Below are 21,446 nucleotides of genomic sequence, written 5' to 3'. Positions count from 1 at the left end.
CGGGAGCGGTCACCCTGGGTGGTCCAGCCTGGGAAGTCCTGGGGCCGCAGGCGAAGTGTCTGCGGGGGCCACCGTCAGGAAGGGCCGGCTTCCAACAAGGCACGCTCACAGCACTGTTGGCCGAGCACCTGGGTTCCTCGTGTCCACGCCCTCACAGCACCGTGTCTGCTTCCCCTGGCACAGATGACCCAGGAGCAGCCCCTGGGAGAGAGCCACCCGCCTGGGAGGACCTGGGCTCAGGGGTCCCTGAGTCACAAGGTCACCTCTGTCTCACCTCTGATGGTCAGAAGCCATCCTCAATCCAGTCCCTCCTCCAGCGGCGTAGGAGGGGAATCGGGCGCCCCCTTTTTAGGGAAGGAGAATCGGGCGATCTGTGGACATATTTTAAAGCCGACCCAAGTGCATCACTCAGCGTACGCAGAGATGAACCGCAGGCGCCACAGCAGTGACAGCGGCCATGGGGCTGGTGGGGGCCCAAGAGAGAACTGTGGTCGCGTGGCAGTGGCGCACGCGTGGCAGTGGCGCACGCGTGGCAGTGGCGCACGCGTGGCAGTGGCGCACGCGTGGCAGTGGCGCACGCGGTGGGAAGATAAGCTGAGGCATCCTTGGGGCTCCAACTGTTCTTAAGGAAAAAGATACTCACCTTAGATTTCATTAAGGATGTGCATTAAAGTCACTGGGAGAGTCGGGCAGAATGGTGGCCTCCGGCGCATGCCTTCCCGGGAAGAGAGGGGGCAGGGGACGGTCTTCAGAGAAAAACACAGTCCGGTGATGGAGGTCCCCTCACTGTGCGGTAATCACAACATCTGTGAGTGGGCGCAACTCCATTTTTTAAATTTACATTTAATTAACGCAGTGCGCTAACGGTTTCAGAGGCAGAGATTAGTTTCTTCAGCTCCACAGGTGTGATGGGACCATCGTGTGCTCTCCCGGTGCCCAGCCCTGTTACCCCAGCCCCCCACCTCCCTTCCAGCAACCCTCAGTTTGTTCCCCCCCTTTCTCATTTTTTAATTTATTTTTATTTATTTATTTGACAGAGAGATCACAAGTAGGCAGAGAGGCAGACGGCGGGGGGGGGGGGGAGCAGGTTCCCACTGAGCGGAGAGCTCAATGTGGGGCTCGATCCCAGGACCCCGAGACCACGACCCAAGCCGAAGGCAGAGGCTTTGACCCACTGAGCCACCCAGGCGCCCCACCCCCACTTTTTAAAAAAGACTTTATTTGTTCATTTATTTTACACATAGAACAACAAGTGGGAACGGTAGGGAGAGGGGGAAGCAGGCTCCCCGCTGAGCAGGGAGCCCAGCGTCCATGGGGCTCGACCCCAGGTCCTGAGACCATGACCCAAGCCAAAGGCAGATGCTTAACCCTGACTGAGCCCCCCAGGTGCCCCAGTTTTGTTTCCTATGATTTAGACTCTCTTATGGTTTGTTTGCCTCTCTGATTTCATCGTTTTATTTTTCCCTCCCTTCCCCTATGACCCTGTTTTGTTTCTTAACTTCCACATATGAGTGAAATCCTATGATAATTGTCTTTTCCTGACTGACTTATATCACTCAGCATAATACCCTCTAGTTCCATCCATGTCATTGCAAATGGCAAGATTTCATTTTTTGATGGCTGCATAGTATTCCATTGTGTATATATACCACATCTTCTTCTTCTTCTTTTTTTTTAAGATTTTATTTATTTGTTTGACAGACGGAGATCACAAGTAAGCAGAGAGGCAGGCAGAGAGAGGGCGGGAAGCAGGCTCCCCGCTGAGCAGAGAGCCCGATGTGGGACTCGATCCCAGGACCCTGAGATCATGACCTGAGCTGAAGGCAGAGGCTTAACCCACTGAGCCACCCAGGCACCCCTTGATTTGATTTTTTAAAAAGATTTTTTTTTAAAGATTTTATTTATTTATTTGACAGAGAGAGATCACAAGCAGGCAGAGAGGCAGGCAGAGAGTTTAAAAAGATTTTATGTATTTAATTGAGAGAGGGAGAGTGAAAGTGAGAGAGAGAGCACAAGACGGGGGAGGGTCAGAGGGAGAAGCAGATTCCCCGCTGAGCAGGGAGCCCGATGCAGGATTCGATCCCAGGACCCCGGGATCATGACAGCAGTTGAAGGCAGTTGCTTAATGAGTGAGCCCCCCAGATGCCCCTGTGCATTGATTTTATATCCTGCCACTTTGCTGAAATCCTATATGAGTTACAGCAATTTGGGGATAGAGTTTTTGGGTTTTCCACAGAGAGTATCCTGTCATCTGCAAAGAGTGAGATCAACTCTAGTTTAATTGTCAGACTGGAGTTTTAGAAATTCAGGTAGCTGTTTTGATGCTGAAATATGGCATCAAAAACAAAAACAGGAAAAGCTGAAACAGTTGAATTAATATAAAACTAAAGGGAGCCTGGGTGGCTCAGTGGGTTAAGCCTCTGCCTTCAGCTCAGGCATGATCTCAGGGTCCTGGAATCGAGCCCTGCACCGGGCTCTGCTCAGCAGGAAACCTGCTTCCCCCTTTCTCTCTGCCTGCTTGTGATCTCTGTCAAAAAAAAAAAAAAAAAAGCAAAAAAAAAAAAAGCAAACCTAAAGAGATTATACAGCAAAAGACATTACTAGTGATGAAGAGAGGAAGTCCCTAATAATAAAAAGTCTACGTCACCCGGGAGGACAACAACCCTAACCCTGTAATCACCCCCATAGAGCCTCAAAATACGTGAACCACAGCAGACGCAGACATGCCACTGAGGAGGACACACAGATGACGCATTCCTGAAAAGCTGTCCTATGGGATCAGCCCTTGGGAAAATGGGACACGTGAACTACTGAACCCCAAACAGAGTCCCCGAAGTAAAAACCCATGGACAGGTGGAGAGACGGAACTGCTTGGACATTGTTGGGGGGAATGTCAAAAGATACAGCCACCCTGGAAAAGAGTTTGGTAGTTCCTTTTTTTTTTTTTTTTTTTTTTTTGAAAGATTTATTTATTTATTTATTTGACAGACAGAGATCACAAGTAGGCAGAGAGGCAGGCAGAGGGAGAGAGAGGGAGGAAGCAGGCTCCCCGCTGAGCAGAGAGCCCGATGCGGGGCTCGATCCCAGGACCCTGGGATCATGACCTGAGCCGAAGGCAGAGGCTTTAACCCACTGAGCCACCCAGGCGCCCCTGGTAGTTCCTTTTAAAACTAAAGTTAAGTTACCCTTTGCGATGGTTAGTTAATTTTGTGTGTCACCCTGGCTGGGGTATGGGGCCCAGGCGCTCGACCGAAGCCCTATAGGATGTTGCTGTGAAGGGACTCGTCAGTAGGACTCCCATTCCCATCACGAGACTTGGAGGGAGGCAGATCACCCTCCAGAATGTGGTGGGCCCCACCCAATCAGTGTAAGGTCTCAGGAGACAAGGGTAATGCCCCCAAAGAGGAAGGAATTCTATGCACAGACACTGTTTGGACTCAAGCCTGAAACAGGACCCCTGCCCCACCCCACCGAGTCTCCAAGCTGTTGACCTGCCCTGTGGACGGCAGACTTGCCGGCTCCCACCAGGGCATGAGTCCACTCCCCCAGACCCGTGTCTCGCTCGCCAGAGACGCAGGGAGCCCGTCTGGAGCGCTCTAACACAGCACGAGCCAGCACTTGCGTTGGCGGGCACTGGTCCCGGGGAATGAACGTGTTCGTGCCGGAACACGGACAGATAGAGCAGCCGTGCCAGCGCTCCCGACGTGCCAGGACGACAGAGAGAGACTGGCAACCCACCATCACAGTCGCAAACGGTAGCAAGACGCCGGGCCGAGTGTTCTTCAGGCAAGTTCTGCCAATTAGTCAAGGAAGAGGAAATCCAAAAGCTGCGGACACTTCTCTGGAGGAGACGTTTATGCTGCTGGTCTGACTGAAATCCCGGCCAGAGAGCTGCTTCGCAGGAAAGGGAATGCGGTGTGGGCCGCCCCAGCAACGCCGAGAGCTGCCACCTTGGTTACTCCGCCGCCGGGCAGGACGCAGGCACGTCCCGCCGAGAGGAGAGAGACGCTGCTTTAGGAGGGGGAGGAGGGCGTGCGAGGGGATCCCGAAGCCGGTGCGTTGGAGCAAAGCAGGGGTTCTGGGCGATGGCCGCCGGAGAGCTGCCAGGGCCGCTTTCTCGAGGAGAGGCAGTGCGCGGCCCGCCCCGTGGGCCCCCGTGGGGTCCCGCTGAGATCCCGTGGGCTCCTGTGGGCTCTGCGGGCTCCGTGACCGCGCTTCTTCTGGGGGTCCACCTTCTGGCCTTGGGTCGCTGCTCTGGCAGGGTTTCTCTTCACCAACGGTCCCACCACAACTGGAGTGTAGACCCAAAGTCATGGGTCTTGTGATCCCGACACGGGCTCTAAAAATTTCTGTGGAAGAGCCCAGAGCTCCAGGAACAGAAGCGGGGAGCGGGGATGGGGCTGTGCTCCCAGACGGGAAGACACACCTGCACTGCCGGGCTGGGGGCAGGTGCCAGTGCTGGTGCTGGAACTGGAGGAGGACCCGTGCCCTTGGCCAGGGCACACGGCGCAGTGGCCAGCACTCCCCACACACCAGGCCTAAGAGGCCAACCCGTGGGCCCCAGGGCCGGGACAGCTGGTTCTCCACGCGGGAGGACGCGGACTGGAGCCCTTCCCTGGCGTCCCACACACAAACCACCCCCAGGTGGGCCAAAGGCTGGCCCTGAGCAAACAGGAAAAGCTGGAGAGCGTGACTTAGAGGATCGCGGCACCCACAAGACCACAGGGAGGAAAACGACCCATTCGGACTAATTCAGACCTTCTGGGACCTCGCAGCTGGAGGACGGCCGTGCGGCACATACAGAAAGACAAACAACCTCTAGAAACTGGGCTAAGAATTTAGCAGACACTTGGCAGAAGACAGGACGGACGCGCCACGCCGTCTCTTCAGGAGCCGGAAAACGACGTGAAGATCTCGGACCCCATCTTCCCGGCGTCCCAGAAACCTCCAAGTGGCGCGGTCCCCAACGCGCGTGGGGATGCAGAGAAACAGACCTGGGACCGGACGGCACCCTTGTTCTGAAGACAAGAGAGGATCTGCTCAGAGCTGAACATGGACATACATGCGGTCCCCGGCTGCTCCCAGGACGTCCTCCGACCCTCACCTGCCGGCGCCACCACCCGCGGCTGCAGACTTAGCAGAAACAGGCCGAAGTCGCGGGGAGCGTGTGGTGTGGCGGCTTCAGTACAGTCACTGCGGACACTGCAGCCGCCGGAATGAGCAGGCCACCACCTGAGCCATCGCCATGGGTGAGTCCCAGGAGTCGTGGGACAAAAGCCCATTACAGAACCCAACGTTCCGCACACAGTCGGGTCCCAAGACCAGGAAAAGCGACATGACACGTCACTTAGAAATGCACAGACAGGTGGGGAACTAGAGAGAAGAGAGGAACAGACACAAAATCCAGGGCAGCGGCTGCTCTGGCTGGGACCCCCAGGCGGCGACAGCCAGGTGCCTGCACCTGTTCCCTTCCACAGGGCACGTGCGCCCCGCCGCTCTCCAGTGAGTCTGCTGTCCCTGGCGAGGCAGCACAGGCTTTCCCCCTCCCGGGGAGCCCTTGACAAGTCTGTGCTCCTCAGGACCGGTGGTGGGTGGGCCTCCCCGCGCCCCCATCGTTAGTCATGGCACGGGCATACAGCCTCTGGTCACAGGAGGGGCTCAGTGAGCGTTTGCTGAATGGCTGAACGAGCCCATGACGGAAGGCAACGGGAAGTTGTGGGCAGGAGCCAAGGGAAGTCTCACTACAGTGCACTCTGGATGCCAGAAGGGGACGCTGAAGGGGCAGCGAGGCATCCATGGCGGGGAGAACCGTCAGCCCCATGCCCCACCGGGGAAAGATGTGCACTGACTCCCCCACAAGAAACCGACCCCCGGCTCTCACCACCTGGCCCTCACCACCCGGAGCGCTTGCTTCTCTCTGGTGGTCTTAGGTTCAGAGCAACCCCTCCCACTCCTTCCTTCTCCATAAAATAGCGTTCCTTCTTCTCTTTGTGGGACGGGCCTGCCTCTGGCTGCAGCTTGCAAAGGCTGAATTGCAATTCTTGGCTATTCCCAAATAAACCCATTTTTGCTAGAAAATAGGCTGATTTTTCAGGTTCACGGACTGAGGGGCCTTTAGCAGCAAAGATGCTTCTGCCACAGACTGAGGCAGGCAGAGCCGAGATGTCAGCCAGCCTCCATGAAGGTCCCTGGCCTGGGAGGTCCGGCTCCTCTGAGGACCCTCTCCCTGCAACTCTCTGCCGGGACCCAGGCGCGTGTGGCACGTCTGGAGCTCCAACGCCCCCCCCCCCCCCGTTCCCAGAGGCCCCTCCCACGCAGAACCCCCCTTCCTGCCCCCCCCCGCCCTCCTTCCACTCTGGAAGGAAGGGCGTCTCTGCACCAAGGAAGCATGTGGCTGGCCAGGGTTCTGTCTCTTCGTCCTGGCTGTTCCCGCTCCCGGCCTGCCCTCTCTTCTGGGACTAGTCTGGGCCCTCTGCCATGAGCCCTGTGGCGTCCAGGCCTCCACTACCCTGGCCCCATCCTCTCATGGCTGGTGGGTCTCATGGCCAGTGGGACCAACCAGGACACCAGGGAGCCTTGCTGGGGCTTTGGCTTTGTGGGATGAGGTGTGGGGGCTGGGGACCAGCATTTGGGGGACAGGCCTGTGGGCTGCCCTTGCTTGCCCCAGGCTCCCTGAGGGCCGCCTTTGTTTTTTTCTTTTCAATCTAGTCTGCAGGCCTCTCCCCCTTTGTGCCTTCCCCACAGAAGAAAGGCCTAGAAGGCGGAGGGGTGCTGGCAGGAACAGGGCCTGGAGCCCTGTGCAGGCCACACCCGGAGACTCCACTGGAGCCCAGCCAGCTGGGGCTGTGAGGAGGCTGAGCCATCTCCGGGACTCCCACCCCATCTGTTGTTGGGGTGCAGAGCTGAAAGAAAGACTGTTCACTAGGCCTGTGACACCAGACCCTCAGTCTGGCAGCAACCCAGCTCAATTGTCCCAGCCGGCTCCAGCCGAGAGGCTGCCTAGACCCTGCCTCTGTCAAAGGCCACCCTCTGCCCCCCCCAACCACCCCACCCTCCAGAGTGGTCTTGCCACATGGCTCCCTGCTGTTTCATGGCTGGAATTCCTATTTTGCCCAGGGTGTGACATGGGGGTGGCCCTTGGCCAGGAAAAGGGGTGATGCCTGGCCAGGCTGGCACACAGGGTGTGTGGGGAGTAGAAGCCTAGAGGCTAGACATTTCACTAAGGGCAGAGCTGAGGTCCGGGGCTGGCTGATCACTTGCCCCCACAAAGCCCCCCTTCCCCCTGCCAGCCGGGGACCTGTGAGTGGACGACCAGGTCCAGATCTCCCTTATCTCCTGGTCCTGCATGCAGAGGGCCCTCCTCCTGCTCCCCTCCCCTCCTGCCTCCCCAGCCCAGGCTTCTGGGCACCCTCCTCCCTAGGTATAGGGGGCATTAGGGATGGGCCAGACCCTGAGCCAGGAAGTAGGGCCTGGGTTTTCCTCTCTCAGCTTGGTGTGTCTGTGACCGTCTTGCCCCTTTGTCTCTCTGTGCCCTCACCTATCACCTTGGGTGAGGCAGGGTTGGCTTCATGCTGTTTGGCTGCTCAGCTTGGAGCCCACTCCCCCGCCATCTCCCACACCGCACCTTGAAGGGCCTGCAGCGCTGTGGTCTGCGTGTTGTCTACAGGGCCAGACGGTCATACAACTCCGCTACCTGCCATGCAGCTCCGGGCTGAGTCAGCACCACAGACCCAGGCCCTTCTCTGCTCTGAAGGTGGGGCAGGGACCATGTCGGGGACCCATGTAATTCCTGTTGCGGGGGACGGGGGCTCCTTTCAGGACTGGGCCAGGGAAGAGCTGGCCACTCCAGCTGCCTGACCCTCTGAACAAGGCCGCCTGGGAAGCAGCCCAGCCCACCCTTCGGTGCCAGGCCTTCGGCCACGAGCCCACAGACTCCCCCAGAGAAGGCTGAGAGCGCTCTCGGTCCCGCCGGGTGGGGGCGGGGGACTCCGCGGGGGCCCAAAGGCAGACCCTGGTAGCCAGCCCTAGGGGCCGGGGGGTACCCGCGAAGGGGACGAGTCTCTGGGACCCCGCGGCCGGGAAGGAGGAAAGTGGGCGCTGGGACGCGATGCGCGGGTGATTCAGGCGCAACTTCTCCCACCTGCGCGGGCGGGCCGGGGCGGGCGGGGGGCGGGTCGGGGGCGGGCCCCTGGGCCCGTGGGCGTGGCCAGCCGCCGCCCCAGCCCGTTCGCGCCCCGCCCCGGGCGCCTACCCGCCCGGCTCCGGCCCAGCGCTCCCCGCCGCCCCTCGCACGACGCCTCGTCAGCCCGCGCGTCCGCCCATGGCCGGGAAGGTGCTGTCGCTGCTGCCGCCGCTGCTGCTGGCCGCGGCGGGGCTGGCCGGGCTCCTGCTGCTGTGCGTCCCCACCCGCGACGTCCGGGAGCCGCCCGCCCTCAAGGTGCGCGCGCGGGCAGCCCGCGCCGTCTGCGGACGAGGGGACCCCGCGGGGGGCTCGGAGCCGAGCCGGGCCGGCTGCGCTCGCGTGGCAGCCCGGGACCCCCGCCACCTCCCACCCGCGCTCCGGGCCTGGCGGGGCGGAGTCCCGGAAACTCCCCTGCTCGCAGCGACCTCAGGGAGCCTGTCGCGGGCGCAGCCCAGGAGCTGTCCCTCCGCTCCCCCAGATGCGGGCCCTGGACGCCGCAGGCTGCGGCGGGACCCCTGGCCCCTAGCCCCCTGTGGCCCCCCGGGGACGCATCTGGTCCAGGTTCAGCCACAGGTGCTGGGGCCTAAGGACCCCTCCTCACCTACCCAGAGGCCCTGACAGTGCGGGGCAGCCCTTGGATGCCTAGTGGAGGAGGCTGGGCTGGTCCTAAAGGAGTTGGGGTGGACTAGGCCAGATCTGCCTCCAGTATCCAGGAGCCCCTTCCACTCCCTTGACCTTTTTTTTTTTTTTTTTTTAAGATTTTATTTATTTGTCAGAGAGAGAGGGAGAGAGAGCGAGCACAGGCGGACAGAATGGCAGGCAGAGGCAGAGGGAGAAGCAGGCTCCCCGCCAAGCAAGGAGCCCGATGTGGGACTCGATCCCAGGACGCTGGGATCATGACCCGAGCCGAAGGCAGCTGCTTAACCAACTGAGCCACCCAGGCGTCCCCCTTGACCCTTCCTTTATTGGACTTGTGCGAACCGGGACTGGTATGGGCAAGTGGGTGCTCCAAGCCCTGGGGGGCCCAGGATGGGAGCCCGCAGGAGGGGGTGCTCTGGAGCCAAGGGCAAAGACGAGGTGGGGCTGGGGTGGTCTGATCAGGGTTAGCGTGTTGATGCTGCTCTTCCCAGGCTGGGGAAGAGGACAGCAATGGCCCCTTTCTGGACTCAAGATGGCATGTTCTCCAGCGGGGTTCTCACTGGAGGAATCCTGGCCCTTGGGGTTGCAAGGAAAGCCCATGCAGGCCCTCTCAGCTGGGCAGGACCCAGCTGTCGAGGGTGCTGGCTTTGAGGCTCAGGGAGGGGTGTCTTCAGGCATGCTTCCAGATCCTGAGGTTGGGCTGAGGTCAGAGAGGCGGGGACAGAGGAGAGGAAGAGAGAGTGGAGGGAGTTCCTGCAGCCGGCTTTCTCTTTTGGAACCTGGGGACCTCATGTCCCCAGGGCAAGGTTCCAGGGGTGGTCCCAGGACTCCTCTGACCCTGACAGAGCTCCTGAGCTTCCCTCGCCAGGAAGGTTCCTGCAGTCAGAAGAGGAGAGGCTCCAGGCTGTCCACCCCTGCCTGCCCCATTCCCTCCCCAGCCAAGCTGTGTCTCTGTGGCTGTCCCTGCTGCCCTAGCCCCAGCACTTCATTCTGGAGTGCCCTGCCATGGGGTGGGTTCAGGTAGAGAACTGGGAGGCCAAAGGGCATGGCCTCAGGCCCCACCCCCAGCTGACCCCACCTCACCCCCACTCCCAGTATGGCATCGTCCTGGACGCTGGCTCTTCCCACACATCCATGTTCATCTACAAGTGGCCCGCGGACAAGGAGAATGACACAGGCATCGTGGGCCAGCACAGCTCCTGTGACGTGCATGGTAAGGTCCCCTGAGCCCTAGGCACCCTTAGTCTGGACACCCACTAATTCTAGGGCCTCAGGGGCCCTCTCTGGCCTTAGCCTCCAGAATCTCGATGCCTCCTTTGCTTGATGTGGCTGGGGCCTGCTGCAGGAAGTTGCTGCAGAAGCCTCCCAGAGAGAAAGGCTAGGGGCAGTTCAGAGGAGAAAGTAAGCCCCAGGCGGTGGTTGGGAGGTTGGGCCTTACCTGGCCCAAGACTGGCACACCCAAGCAGGCCCCCAAGGAGGGCAGGCCGGAATGACAATGCCTCGTGCTTTATCCTGGCACCTGTGTGCACACCCATGGGCAGGCGGCAGCCTGGGAGACCGGGTGGCCCCCAGGAAGGTGGGCCCCTTTGTCTCTGAGAGCTGGAGCTGGGAAGGTGTGTCTAAGCCGCCACCTGGTTTAGGAGCCCAAGGTCCCCAATCCTGCCAGCCCATGGCTCACTTAGGGGCTGCCCTTCAGGCTTGGGCCCATTTCCCTGTCTTCCTCTAGGAGGGGGAATCTCCAGCTACGCAGACAACCCTTCTAGGGCGGGCCGGAGTCTCGTTGAATGCTTGGACCAGGCGCTTCAGCAGGTGCCCAAGGAAAGACACAGGGACACGCCCCTCTATCTGGGAGCCACAGCAGGCATGCGTCTGCTCAAGTGAGTGTGCCCGGCCCTGACCTTCCCCATCTCCACGAGAGGCTTAGCACAGGGTAGGCCCCTGCACACCACCCTGGTACACACCCTCTGAGGTGGCCCTGGGCAGACACAGTGCCTGCAGCAGCAGGATCTCAGCTACCCGCGGAGGCTGTCCCTCAGAGTCCTCCCTGTCTTACAGCATGACCAGTCCAGAGGCCTCGGCCAATGTGCTCGCGGCTGTGACCCAGACGCTGACCCAGTATCCCTTTGATTTCCGTGGTGCCCACATCCTCTCGGGCCAGGAAGAGGGGGTGTTTGGTTGGGTGACCGCCAACTACCTGCTGGAGAACTTCATCAAGGTGGGCCTGATGGCCAGCCCAGTGAGTCAGGGGGCGTGGGGCCCACCTGCTGGCTGACCCCAACCTCCGCTCCCCACAGTATGGCTGGGTGGGCCAGTGGTTCCGGCCGAGGAAGGGAACGCTGGGGGCCATGGACCTGGGGGGCGCCTCCACTCAGATCACCTTCGAGACGGCCAGCCCCGCGGAGGATCCAGCCAACGAGGTCCAGCTCTGGCTCTACGGCCAGCCATACCGCGTCTACACGCACAGCTTCCTCTGCTATGGCCGGGACCAGGTTCTCTTGAGGCTGCTGGCCAGTGCACTGCAGGTGCCCCATGACCCCCACCCACCTGCATCATTGTGCCCTCCTGGAAGGAGGGGGTGAGAAGAGATGGGAGCCAGGGGTCCAGAGCAGAGCCTGGACCGAGGGGCTTGCTCTAGGGAGCAGAAGCCAAAGCCGGGATTTCCCCAGCTGGCAGGACAGATGCAGAGGCGTCTCCCAGGCGCAAATGCCAAGCGGTGGGGGTGGGTCTGGACGTTGCCTGGCTGGGGAGGAAGGAGGGTCAGGGCTGGGTCTCCAAAGGCCTGGAGTGCCTGGCTGGGGGTCGGGGGGCGAGCTGTCCAGCAGACATGGGGAGTCACGGAGTGCGCCTGAGCACAGAAGTGATGTTGCCCAAGTGGGACTTATGGGAGACTCACCAGGCAGGTCCTAGGGGGAGGCTCTGCGAAGACCCTGGGCTGAGGGCAGCAGGCAGATCCTGGCGAAGGGGTGATGCCCGCCGTACCTTGCATTCCCCCCAGACCCACGGCTTCCACCCCTGCTGGCCGAGGGGCTACTCCGCCCAAGTGCTGCCTCGGGACGTGTACGCGTCCCCGTGCGCGGCGGCCCAGCAGCCCCAGGCCTTCAACAGCAGCGCCAGGGTCAGCCTGTCTGGGGCCAGCGACCCTGCCCTCTGCCGCAGCCTCGTCGCGGGACTCTTCAATTTCTCCTCCTGCCGCTTCTCCCGATGTTCCTTCAACGGCATCTTCCAGCCCCCTGTGGCTGGGAAATTCATCGTGAGTACCGGGGAGGGGTGTGGGGGCTGGTGCCCTGTAGCATGTGGGGCCTGTTCTTGGGGTGACTGTACCCCCCCTTGCAGGCCTTCTCCGCCTTCTTCTATACCATGGACTTCCTGAGGACAGTGATGGGGCTCTCTGTGGCCACTGTGCAGCAGCTGGAGGCTGCGGTGGTCACGGTGTGCAACCAGACGTGGAGCGAGGTGAACCTCCTTCCCGCTCCTCCAGGGCTAGGCGAGAGGGCCCGGCCAGCCAGCAGCAGCCTCCCTGACCCAGATCTGGAGGACAGAGGGGAGGCCCTGCAGTGGCAGGGCCCAGGGAGTGAAGTGGGTTGGGGACCGGCTGTAGCAGGCAGGACGGCCAGAGCTCAGGCGTAGGGGAGCCAGGCTCTGAAGACGACTTCCAGGTTTCTGGCTTCTGCCGCTGGTCAGACGCGTGCCGAGTGAAGGAAGTGGTGTTTTCACAGGTGGAGCATGGGGTGCCAAACCCCGGGAGAAACAGCGTCTCGGGGCTCTGGAGATGACAGAGGCCCCATCCCGTTTTCTCAGTGTCTAGTCTCAGGCACACCTGGGGGGGTGGGGAAGTGGGGGGAGCAAAAGCCTCGCCCAAGGTCCATGCTGAAGGCCTGCTGCTTCTCCTGGGCCCCTGACCTCGCACTAAGGTTGCTGCCAGCCTGCTGCTCCTGGGGTGGCCGTCCCTGCTATCCCCTCGAGGTCCCCCTCCAAAGCAGGGGCAGCCCACTGCCATCCAAAAGTCATACTGTTGGTCCTGGACGGAACTGTCCTGCCTGGGGGTGGAGGACCCTATGGCCGCTGAGGCGTCTCCGGCCCCTCCTTGCCCATGGGTGTGTGCTGGGGTCGGCAGGTACAGCACGCCGCCGCCGGCCACCCCTCCTCGTGGGCCAAGACCTCCAGCTGGTCACCGGCCCAACAGTATCCCCCGTGCGTCCCAGCTGCAGGCTCGAGCCCCGGGACAGCGGGCCCACCTGCCTCACTACTGCGCCGGGGCCATGTTCGTGCAGCAGCTGCTGAGCCGCGGCTACGGCTTCCATGAGCGCGCCTTCGGAGGGGTGACCTTCCAGAAGAAGGTGGGAGCCGGTGGTCCCAGGGCGCAGAGGGGCGGCCGCCACCCTGGACCCCGTGGAGGCTGAGGCCATGCCCCTCGCCCACAGGCCGGGGACGCCGCAGTGGGCTGGGCGCTCGGCTACATGCTGAACCTGACCAACCTGATCCCCGCCGAGCCACCGGCGCTGCGCAAGGGCACAGACTTCGGGGCCTGGGTCGTCCTGGTCCTGCTCTCCACCATCCTGCTTCTGGCCGCGACCGTCCTGCTGCTGTGCCGGGCGTGCGCAGCCAAGGTGTCCAGCGCCATCTAGGGGCGGGCTGGGGGCGGCGGCCCTCCGGACCCCGGCCCTCCCCCGCACCCCATCCTACCCCCAGCGCCGCCCAGACCCAGACAGAGGACGCTGGCGCCCTCGCCCACAGGGAACGGGGTCCAGACCCTGTCTGTCCACTCCGGCACCCTCCAGCTTGCAGGGTCCCCTGGGCCTCCTCTTCCTGGGGGTGGGGGATTCAGACACCTCGCAGCCCTCAGCCGGTGACCCCGGGGCTGGGTGTGCAGGGAGTGGAGTTAGGGCGCTCAGAGCAGCCCCCCCAAAGTCTGAATCTGTATGAGAGGGAGGGTCAGAGCCCACGGGCTGGGAACGTAGCACCTACTTGTGAAAATTTTGTAATAAAAACTTCTTTCCTGAGTCCTGGAGCGGACGTCCATAGGGTGGGGCCTCCTTGCCGCTGCCCGCCCTCTTCCCCACAGCTGTGCTGGCCAGGAAGACCCGCTACTAGTCCCAAGGGTGGCCCCAGGCTCTTCCTGCTTTCTTCCTTCGTGGGTGCAGGCACAGAGCCGTGGAAACCCTGCTCCCCGGCTCCACAGCTGCGCCCGGAGCAGCCAGGGGCCACCCGCCAAGAGAAAGTCCCCGAGTCCCTTGGGTCTCATCCAGCCAGCAAGGCCCCCGTAGCTCCTCCAGGTCTGTGAGGACGGGCCCTGGCCTGGGACTGGCTTGGGGTGAGGGTGGGGAGGTGGAGGCGGTGGAAGGGGGTGGGACTGGCCGCTCTGTGCTGGAAGGGGTGGGGGGGTGGGCCCTCCACCAGAAGTGGTGCTGGGGCGAGTTGAGATAAAGGCCAGGAGGAAGGCAGGGCCCCATTGCTCAGACGGCAGCACGTTGTGGGGAGGCTGGCTGCAAAGCCCAGGTGCCGTGGCGCTGGGACACACCTCCCCTCCTGCCTGGTGCCCTCTTCCGCATCCAGGGGAGGCACCAGCCCTCCTACCCACCCCACCCCTGCGGCCCCTGCAGCAGCCTCCTGTGAGCACTGGTTTATCCTGGGTGGGGAGGCTAGCTTTGCGCTGCTCTCCTGCCCCCCAACCTTTCCAGAAACTGAGCACAGACACTGCTTCTGTCTGGTCAGTGGCCTGGGGGGAGAACGGCGGTGCTTGTCTTCGAACGCCCGCGGTTCTGCAGGGTTTCGGGGTGTTGAACGTTCAGAACCTGGAGGCAGCCAGTCCTCTCTTTGGAGTTCTGAGGCACAAACGGCTGAGGGGGAACATCGGGTGGCCGGGCTCACCCCTGTCCTCTCAGTGCAGTGTCAGAGGGTGGTTTCCCAGGAGGAATGGGTGGGTGTCCTCTCTGGGGGCAGCAGGTGCCATGCGAGCTGCTCTTTGTTGCAAGGCCTCAGGGAGCTGAAGGCTGTCACCTAGGGACCGTGGACAGCTCCCAGCTGTCCCTCATCAGCCGCTCCAGGTCCCTCTTGCCCCCTGGTGGCCTCACTGAGACCAGCCGCCCCATTCCAAGCACAGCGGTCACCAGCACCGGCCCCGCTCTGGGCGTGTGTTTGCTTTTATCACGCGTCTCCGAGGGCCCAGGTGTCTCTTTGCACGCACCTTTCTATCTGCGTGCGCCTGGCGTCCCGCTGTTCCCGGGGCTCGGGCCTGCAGGCCCCAGGCCGGTCCCCGTGCTCCAGCCGGGTGGAGGTTGGGGGTTGGGTGGGAATGGGCGACAGAGAGAGGACCCGCGGGAAATGTATCCTGGGGAAGCCCACCCCAGGCCCACCGGGTACGCAGAGGACAGAGGAAGTCCCCGGCCGCGGAGGCCGCAGAAGCCGAGGCGCCCCGAGGGCTGGAGGGAGGAGGTGGAATCGGAACCCGAGGAGGGGGGGCGCAGCCCGGAGGCGCCGTCCCGCCCCCACAGACGGAGCGCGCAGGCGCACTCCCCGCGAGCCTCCCGCCGCCGCGCCTCGATCCCGGATCCTTTGCCGCAGCGTCAGCGCCGCCGCCGCCTCCTTTCCGCCTCCGCCCCCTCGTCCGCCGCCGCCGCCGCCCGCGCCTCCCCGACGCGGCGCCCGCAGCCCGCGCCGAGCCCCGGGCCGCGCGGTGCCATGCAGCCCCGGCGGCGGCGCTGAAGGATGGCGACACCCGTCCCTCCGCCCTCGCCGCGACACCTGCGGCTGCTGCGGCTGCTGCTCTCCGGCCTCGTCCTCGGCGCGGCCCTGCGCGGTGCCTCGGCCGGCCGCCCGGGTGAGCGAGCGCGGCCGGCGCAGGCGCGGGGCGCCCCGGGGCCCGGGACCGCCGGGCCGCGCGGCGCCGTCGCCCGCCCCGCCGCCGCCCCGGCCGCAGGCCCCGCCTCGCCCGGGAAGGGGTAAACAGGCCCGGCCTGGAGGGCGCGCCGGCCACTGGAGGGCTCCGCCGGCGAAGGCTGCTCCTGGGCTCCCGGCGGCGGCCCCGAAGTTCACGCGCGTCCTGTCTTTGTCTCTGCAGCCGTGGGCTTGCGCTGTGTGTCTGTCTGGGGAGGGGGTCGCCGCGGGGAGTCGGTCCTGGGCGCGTCTCTGCGTGGGCGCTTCTTGGGCTTCGCGGGTGTGGGCCCGGCGCTGGGAGCCTGCGGGCCGCGCCGCTGGTGTCTGCCCTGGGGTCGCGGTCGCGGCACTGGGCTGCCTGTCCCCATGCCTCAGGTGGTGTTGGGCGCGAACCTTGCTTTGCTACCCTGAGGGTCTGAATTGTCCCAGGCCTGGGGGCTTGATCGGGCTTCAGTGGAGCAGGAGGTGCTGCCCTCCAGGTGCCTCTTCTGCACTGGGGGCAGACCTTGAGGGGCCCAGGGTCCTGGGAGACCCACCCTGCTTCCCAGAGGGGCACTGAGGCTCCAGGCCAGAAGGTCTTCAGGAAGCCAGGGTCCCAAACGCACCCCCACCCCAGGGCTGAACTGGGAGACTGTGCTTATTCACTTCTGGCAGGGCCATGGGAGAGGGCTTATTCTTAGCCCATTTTACAGATGAGAAAACAGGTACCAAGAAGTGACTGGTAGGTGGCACAGTGGGATGCCAACCTGGGCCTTGTGGTTCTGTGTGTGTGGTCTCCTCCTGGCCACGGCACCCCCGGACAGGAGACTGGAGTGTGGCTGACGGAGGAAAATGGAGGCTGCCTGCAGAGAACCTGGCTCCGGGCACTCAGGGTGGGGCCTCTGGAGGAAAGGGAGAGCAGCCTTTGTGCTGAGCGCTGGGGGTGGACAGGTGCCCAAGTGCCCTCCCAGGTGCCCTCCCAGGTGCTCATTAGCATTATGGACTCTCCCAGATGCCGGGTGTGGTGTCAGCCACTCTCCAGCTGCCACTGTTCTGGGATCGCTTCCTGCAGCCCGAGGCTGGAGTGGGCACTCTCCGCAGACTAGCCAGGCAGCCCGAGGCTGGAGTGGGCACTCTCCGCAGACTAGCCAGGCAGCCCGAGGCTGGAGTGGGCACTCTCCGCAGACTAGCCAGGCAGCACCCCGTCTTTCTAGGCTGGGGGCGGGGGAGTGTAGGGAGGCCTCTGGAACCCAGAGCCTGGAACCAACTTGGTGCTTTAGGTCCCAACCCCTGGCCTGCGCACTCTGGCTTCTAAGCATCTTGACCGGGGACTGCCTGACTCCCCAAGCACCCCAGCTCGTGGATGGGGTCCAGACTGATCTGCTGGCCCAGGCTGAACGGCGAAGTAGCCCACTAGCCCTGCACTCTGATGCTGCCTTCTGTTGACCCAGGTAGTACAGGATGGGGGTCCCCTGGATGGGAGTCAGCCTGCCTGCTGCCTGCTTGAGGGTTGCAGGAGCTTCCTGCCTACAGCTGGGAGGCTGGGAGTGTCAGGTTACCAAGGAAACCAAGGCAGGCCAGCCAAGGTCTGGAGAAGGACAGAGCCAGCACTCCCTGATCCCCCACATACCTTGGGCCCCAGGGGCCCTCCTGCAGTGCAGGCCGAGGGCTATGCTGAAAGGAATAGTCCTGGGCCTCCAGAGACACCCCAGCCCAGCCTCCCCAACCAGGACTGACAGTCCTGCTGGGTGTCTTCCTAGGTTCTCTGGCTCTGCTGCCCTGTAACTGGGGCCAGCGTTCCAGCCTCAGGGCATTCCCTAGCTTGGAGGCAACTCTCCTTCCGTATCCCAGAAGGGAAACTGAGGCATAGAGGGCTACTGTTTTCCATCCCCCAGCATCGGGATGAGAACCATTGGCCATCTATACAGGACACCACAGTTTGGGCCCAAAGTCAGGGACCGGGCCAGGGCCAAAGCCCCAGGGACTCCCCAGTCCCCAGCAGCATGACTGCGGGAGTGACCCTGGCCCGGCTTTTGTATCTCAACCAAGTGAGACGTGCCGACACCATCCTTGGTCTCCCCAAACCAGCAGCTTCTCTGTGCTCCAGAGACAAGCCAGAGATCAGACACAGGGAGGAGTGCCTGTCTTCCCTTGTTCTGTGCCACCTTCCAGCTCTGCTGTAGGGTGTGGGATGACAGGATGGGACTTGCAGGGCGGCCCTGAAGTGGTGGGAAAGCTGTGTGGACAGCGTCTTCGGCTCCCCCGGAGGCAGAGAGAGACCCGGGCCCCGCCTTCTAGGGCTCCCAGCCTGGATGGAGGGCACATTGAGACTGGAGGCAGGACCTACAGGGCTGCCTGGCCCTGGATAGGACCGCTTCCGCACAGGGCTGGCTCAGGCCCGGAGAGTGGACTCTCGGGAGTGGGTGGGGCAGGGGAGTTCCGATAAGTGTGGGGACTGCTTGTCTTCCTGGTCCTGGTCTCTGGCTGTTGGGAGGAAGGGCCGGCCCAGAACAATGACCGGAGCTGGGCCAGACTGGGTCAGCTCTGGGGGGAGGGGCTGCCAGGCAGGACAGCCTCTGCCAGGGCTGGGCCAAGCAGGGCGGTGATCTGGCTCTGCCTTTTGCTTCCTTCCTAGATGCAGCTGCCTGTCCTGGGAGCCTGGACTGCGCCCTGAAGAGGCGGGCGCGTTGCCCCCCCGGCGCGCATATCTGTGGACCCTGCCTTCAGCCCTTCCAGGAAGACCCGCAGGGACACTGTGTGCCCAGGCCTCACCGGCTTGTGGGTATGGGAGAGAAGGATGTGCTTCCCCCTCCCCTGCCCTGATTCGGTTGTCACTCAGCCTCAGACCCTGGGTTTCCTGAATTTTGTTGGTGTGTGGAGCACTTTATGTCTCCAAGGGGCCCAGTGATCTTTTCAGATAGCACAAGCCCAGAGCCTGGCAGCGGGCTGAGGCGTGGGGCAGTTAGCCCCTGTCAGGGCAAGGGGTGTCTGGCATGAAATGCTGGGGTGATCACAGGAAAGGAAGAATCAGAGATCCCCATCACCCCGCCCCGGGCTACCCTGGCCCCCTGCCCCATGTGCACTCCTTCTCCACGGCTTCCTCACACTGTGCAATCTGTGGGCCTCCCCTGCCAGCCTGAGCCCAGAAGGTCTGCACGGCCAGCTGCTCAGTGAGTTCAGGTGGGATGGGGCATTACAGAAAGAAGTCGGCTGGGGCAGGAGGACCTTCCTAGAGGAGGAACCGTTCCTGGCAGTGAGGTGGGCTGGGGAAGGAGACCGTAGGGCCTGCTTCAGAAGGCGCAGGAGCTCTGCTCTTTCCCTGCGGTGTAGAGTGTGTCCTTGGAGCCTCTGTCTGGACTGTGGGGGCTGTGACTGGGACTGAGTGGGGGGCAGCCACCAGCCCCATCCCGATATCTGCCCTCAGTTCCTACCCATTGACTGGAGGGGTGGGGACAGAATGGGGCTTCTTCCCTCTTCTTAAGGAGTCGATGCCTGTCTTGGTAGAGAAGGGGTGGGGTGACGCGTGGGTAACAGCAGGGGGAGGGCACCCCTTCTCCTTCTGGCCTCAGTGCATTCCCCGGCACCTCCGCTCCCTTGCCCCAGCCCCCACTTGCCTGGGAAAGCTGCTGTGCACATGGGCTGCCTTCAGCAGTCACCAAGGCAACTCGGGATGGCCAGGATTGCAGGCTGGTACCTAGTCCTCTGGCCACCACCCGTGCCTGGGAGGAACCTGGAGGGAGGAGGAGGTCTGGGCCAGGGGTCTGGCTCCTGGATGGACCCCAGCTCCTCTGGAGGGCTGCCCACGGCTGGGGTGGCTGGGGTGGGGCTGGGGGCCTCTCCACCTGCCTGATGGGCCCTCACGGTCTCCAGGGGAGAGCCTGCCCAGGCCCAGACTGGAAGATGAGATTGACTTCCTGGCACACAAGCTGGCCCAGCAGGAGCCACGGCGCTCCATGCCCACCGCGCAGCCCCAGCCTGAAGCTGGACAGCGGCCGCTGGAGCCGGGTGAGATCCAGCCCATTCCCACCCCTACCCCCCCCACCCTGCGGGGGCCTGACCCCTGGCCAGTCCTAGTGTTCTAACCTGCCTTCTCTCTGCAGCGGCCACCCTGGGGCACTCAGAGCGCCGCCAGGGCCCTGACCTGGGCGTCCCCTCCACTCGAGGAGCCCCCGCACCCACGCCCCACACCTCCTTGGGCTCCCCTGCGTCCTCTGTGCCCGTGCACGTGGCCCCCTTGGAGCCCCGGGGCGGGCGCGGTGACGGACTCGGCCTCGGTAGGTCTGGAGGTCCGTAGGTCTCTGGGTGGGCAGGGGGCAGGGCCCTGCCCGGAAGGCCGCCCTCACCGCGCCCCCTCCCCGCAGTGCTCGTGGTGGCGTGCTCGGTAGCCGGCGCGGCCGCCCTGGCCCTGGCCGCCCTGTGCTGGTGCAGGTGAGCGCGGGGCGCGCCCGGCCGTGGGCGGCGGCGGGTGCGGCGGGCGGCCGCTCCGCGGGTCTCAGGCTCCGCTCCCCGCAGGCTGCAGCGAGACGTCCGCCTGACCCAGAAGGCCGACTACGCGGCCCCGCAGGCGCCCGGCTCCCCTGCAGCGCCCGGGATCTCGGTGCGTGGCCCCGCCCCGGCCCCGTCCCTCCGGGCCCCGGCTCTGCAGCCTGACCCCTGCCGCCCTCTCCCCGCGCAGCCCGGCGACCAGAGGCTCGCGCAGAGCGCCGAGATGTACCACTACCAGCACCAGAGGCAGCAGATGCGGTGCCTGGAGCGGTAAGAGGCCCCCACCCCGTCCCCCCGCCACCCGGGTCCCCACCTGCGCATCCCGGCTCCGGCCGAGGGGCAGTGAGCCCCCCCCCCCGGAAGTCTGGGCCCCTGGCGCCCGGAGGGTGTGGGAGGCCCTAGCGATCCCGCCCCCTACCCAGGCATAAAGAGCCGCCCCAGGAGCTGGAGTCCTTGTCCTCAGACGAGGAGAATGAAGACGGTGACTTCACGGTTTATGAGTGCCCGGGCCTGGCCCCGGTGAGTCCCCGGGCAGGAGCCCCCCCCCCCAGGGGGGTCGGGCGGGGCAGCGGGGCAGGGGCGGCGGTGGGGACCAGCGGGGTGGGGGCTCCCCCGTGCGCCCCATGCCCCGCCTGCCTGACCCCGGCCTCCACAGACCGGAGAGATGGAAGTCCGGAACCCGCTGTTTGACCACTCCTCGCTGTCTGCGCCCCTGCCGCAGTGACCTGATGGCTGCCTCTCCCTCCTCCCGGACTGCACGGCCCAGGGGTGGGGAGGGGCAGGGCCCACCCATTCCCGTTAGTTAAAGAGACCTTGTTCTCGCAGTGGGTGTGCTTGTGGCTGGGCCAGGGCACGAGGGGAGTGGGGGCGGGAACCCCTTACCCAGGAGACTCAGCCCCCTTCTGCCGGGACCTTCTCTTTTTTCTTGCACCTGTCCTGTTGAGTCCGAACCCCCAAATGAGGGACAGGGAGAACCATGAGACCAGGCGTGGATGAGGAATCCTGGCAACAATTAAAATACATTTCAAACCCGTCATCTCGGTGTGCTGGAGACTGACCTCCATCCCACCCTTTAGGGTCACGGTGGACGGACGCTGGAGTGGAGGCCTGGGGCTTCCTCCTGCCCTCCCAGAGATGGCGGGTGCATCTCCGCACTCCTGCTTCTGCTGGGGAAGAGAAGCTTTGTTTTTCTACCAACACAAGATCCCTCCTACCCTCTTTCTCCTGTAGGCCTCACCCCTACCGAAACTTCTGTCTCAAGTAGGGGAGGAGCGCGGAATGGGTGGGG

At 63.5% G+C, this 21,446-nt stretch overlaps 2 protein-coding genes across 10 annotated transcripts; both read left to right on the top strand.

Annotated features, from left to right (window-relative positions):
• The first annotated feature begins 8,243 nt into the window (after positions 1 to 8,243).
• On the top strand, positions 8,244 to 13,821 carry ENTPD2 (ectonucleoside triphosphate diphosphohydrolase 2). 4 transcript variants are annotated; one of them, XM_047700625.1, is made up of 9 exons: positions 8,244 to 8,437; positions 9,917 to 10,034; positions 10,548 to 10,698; positions 10,877 to 11,036; positions 11,116 to 11,343; positions 11,817 to 12,071; positions 12,155 to 12,274; positions 13,030 to 13,158; positions 13,243 to 13,821. In XM_047700625.1, exons 1-9 carry the CDS (start codon positions 8,321 to 8,323, stop codon positions 13,444 to 13,446), a joined length of 1,482 nt encoding a protein of 493 aa, XP_047556581.1. In that variant the 5' UTR covers positions 8,244 to 8,320; the 3' UTR covers positions 13,447 to 13,821. The 4 variants fall into 4 exon arrangements, with proteins under 4 accessions (XP_047556581.1, XP_047556583.1, XP_047556582.1 ...); XM_047700624.1 differs by having other exon boundaries at positions 8,245 to 8,437; positions 13,024 to 13,158; XM_047700627.1 differs by lacking the exon at positions 11,116 to 11,343 and having other exon boundaries at positions 13,024 to 13,158.
• A 1,534-nt stretch (positions 13,822 to 15,355) lies between these two features.
• Positions 15,356 to 21,194, top strand: NPDC1 (neural proliferation, differentiation and control 1). Of its 6 annotated transcripts, none has more exons than XM_047700639.1 (9): positions 15,359 to 15,638; positions 18,309 to 18,455; positions 19,544 to 19,678; positions 19,774 to 19,959; positions 20,035 to 20,101; positions 20,186 to 20,270; positions 20,349 to 20,428; positions 20,622 to 20,677; positions 20,814 to 20,956. In XM_047700639.1, exons 1-8 carry the CDS (start codon positions 15,527 to 15,529, stop codon positions 20,632 to 20,634), a joined length of 825 nt encoding a protein of 274 aa, XP_047556595.1. In that variant the 5' UTR covers positions 15,359 to 15,526; the 3' UTR covers positions 20,635 to 20,677; positions 20,814 to 20,956. The 6 variants fall into 6 exon arrangements, with proteins under 6 accessions (XP_047556594.1, XP_047556591.1, XP_047556595.1 ...); XM_047700634.1 differs by having other exon boundaries at positions 15,360 to 15,638; positions 20,581 to 20,677; positions 20,814 to 21,194; XM_047700636.1 differs by having other exon boundaries at positions 15,362 to 15,638; positions 19,774 to 19,947; positions 20,581 to 20,677; positions 20,814 to 21,194.
• Positions 21,195 to 21,446: the final 252 nt, after the last annotated feature.

This window comes from Lutra lutra, chromosome 13, assembly GCF_902655055.1.
Source record: "Lutra lutra chromosome 13, mLutLut1.2, whole genome shotgun sequence".
NCBI classification, from domain to species: domain Eukaryota; kingdom Metazoa; phylum Chordata; class Mammalia; order Carnivora; family Mustelidae; genus Lutra; species Lutra lutra.
This window is presented reverse-complemented; position numbering and strand designations above follow the sequence as displayed.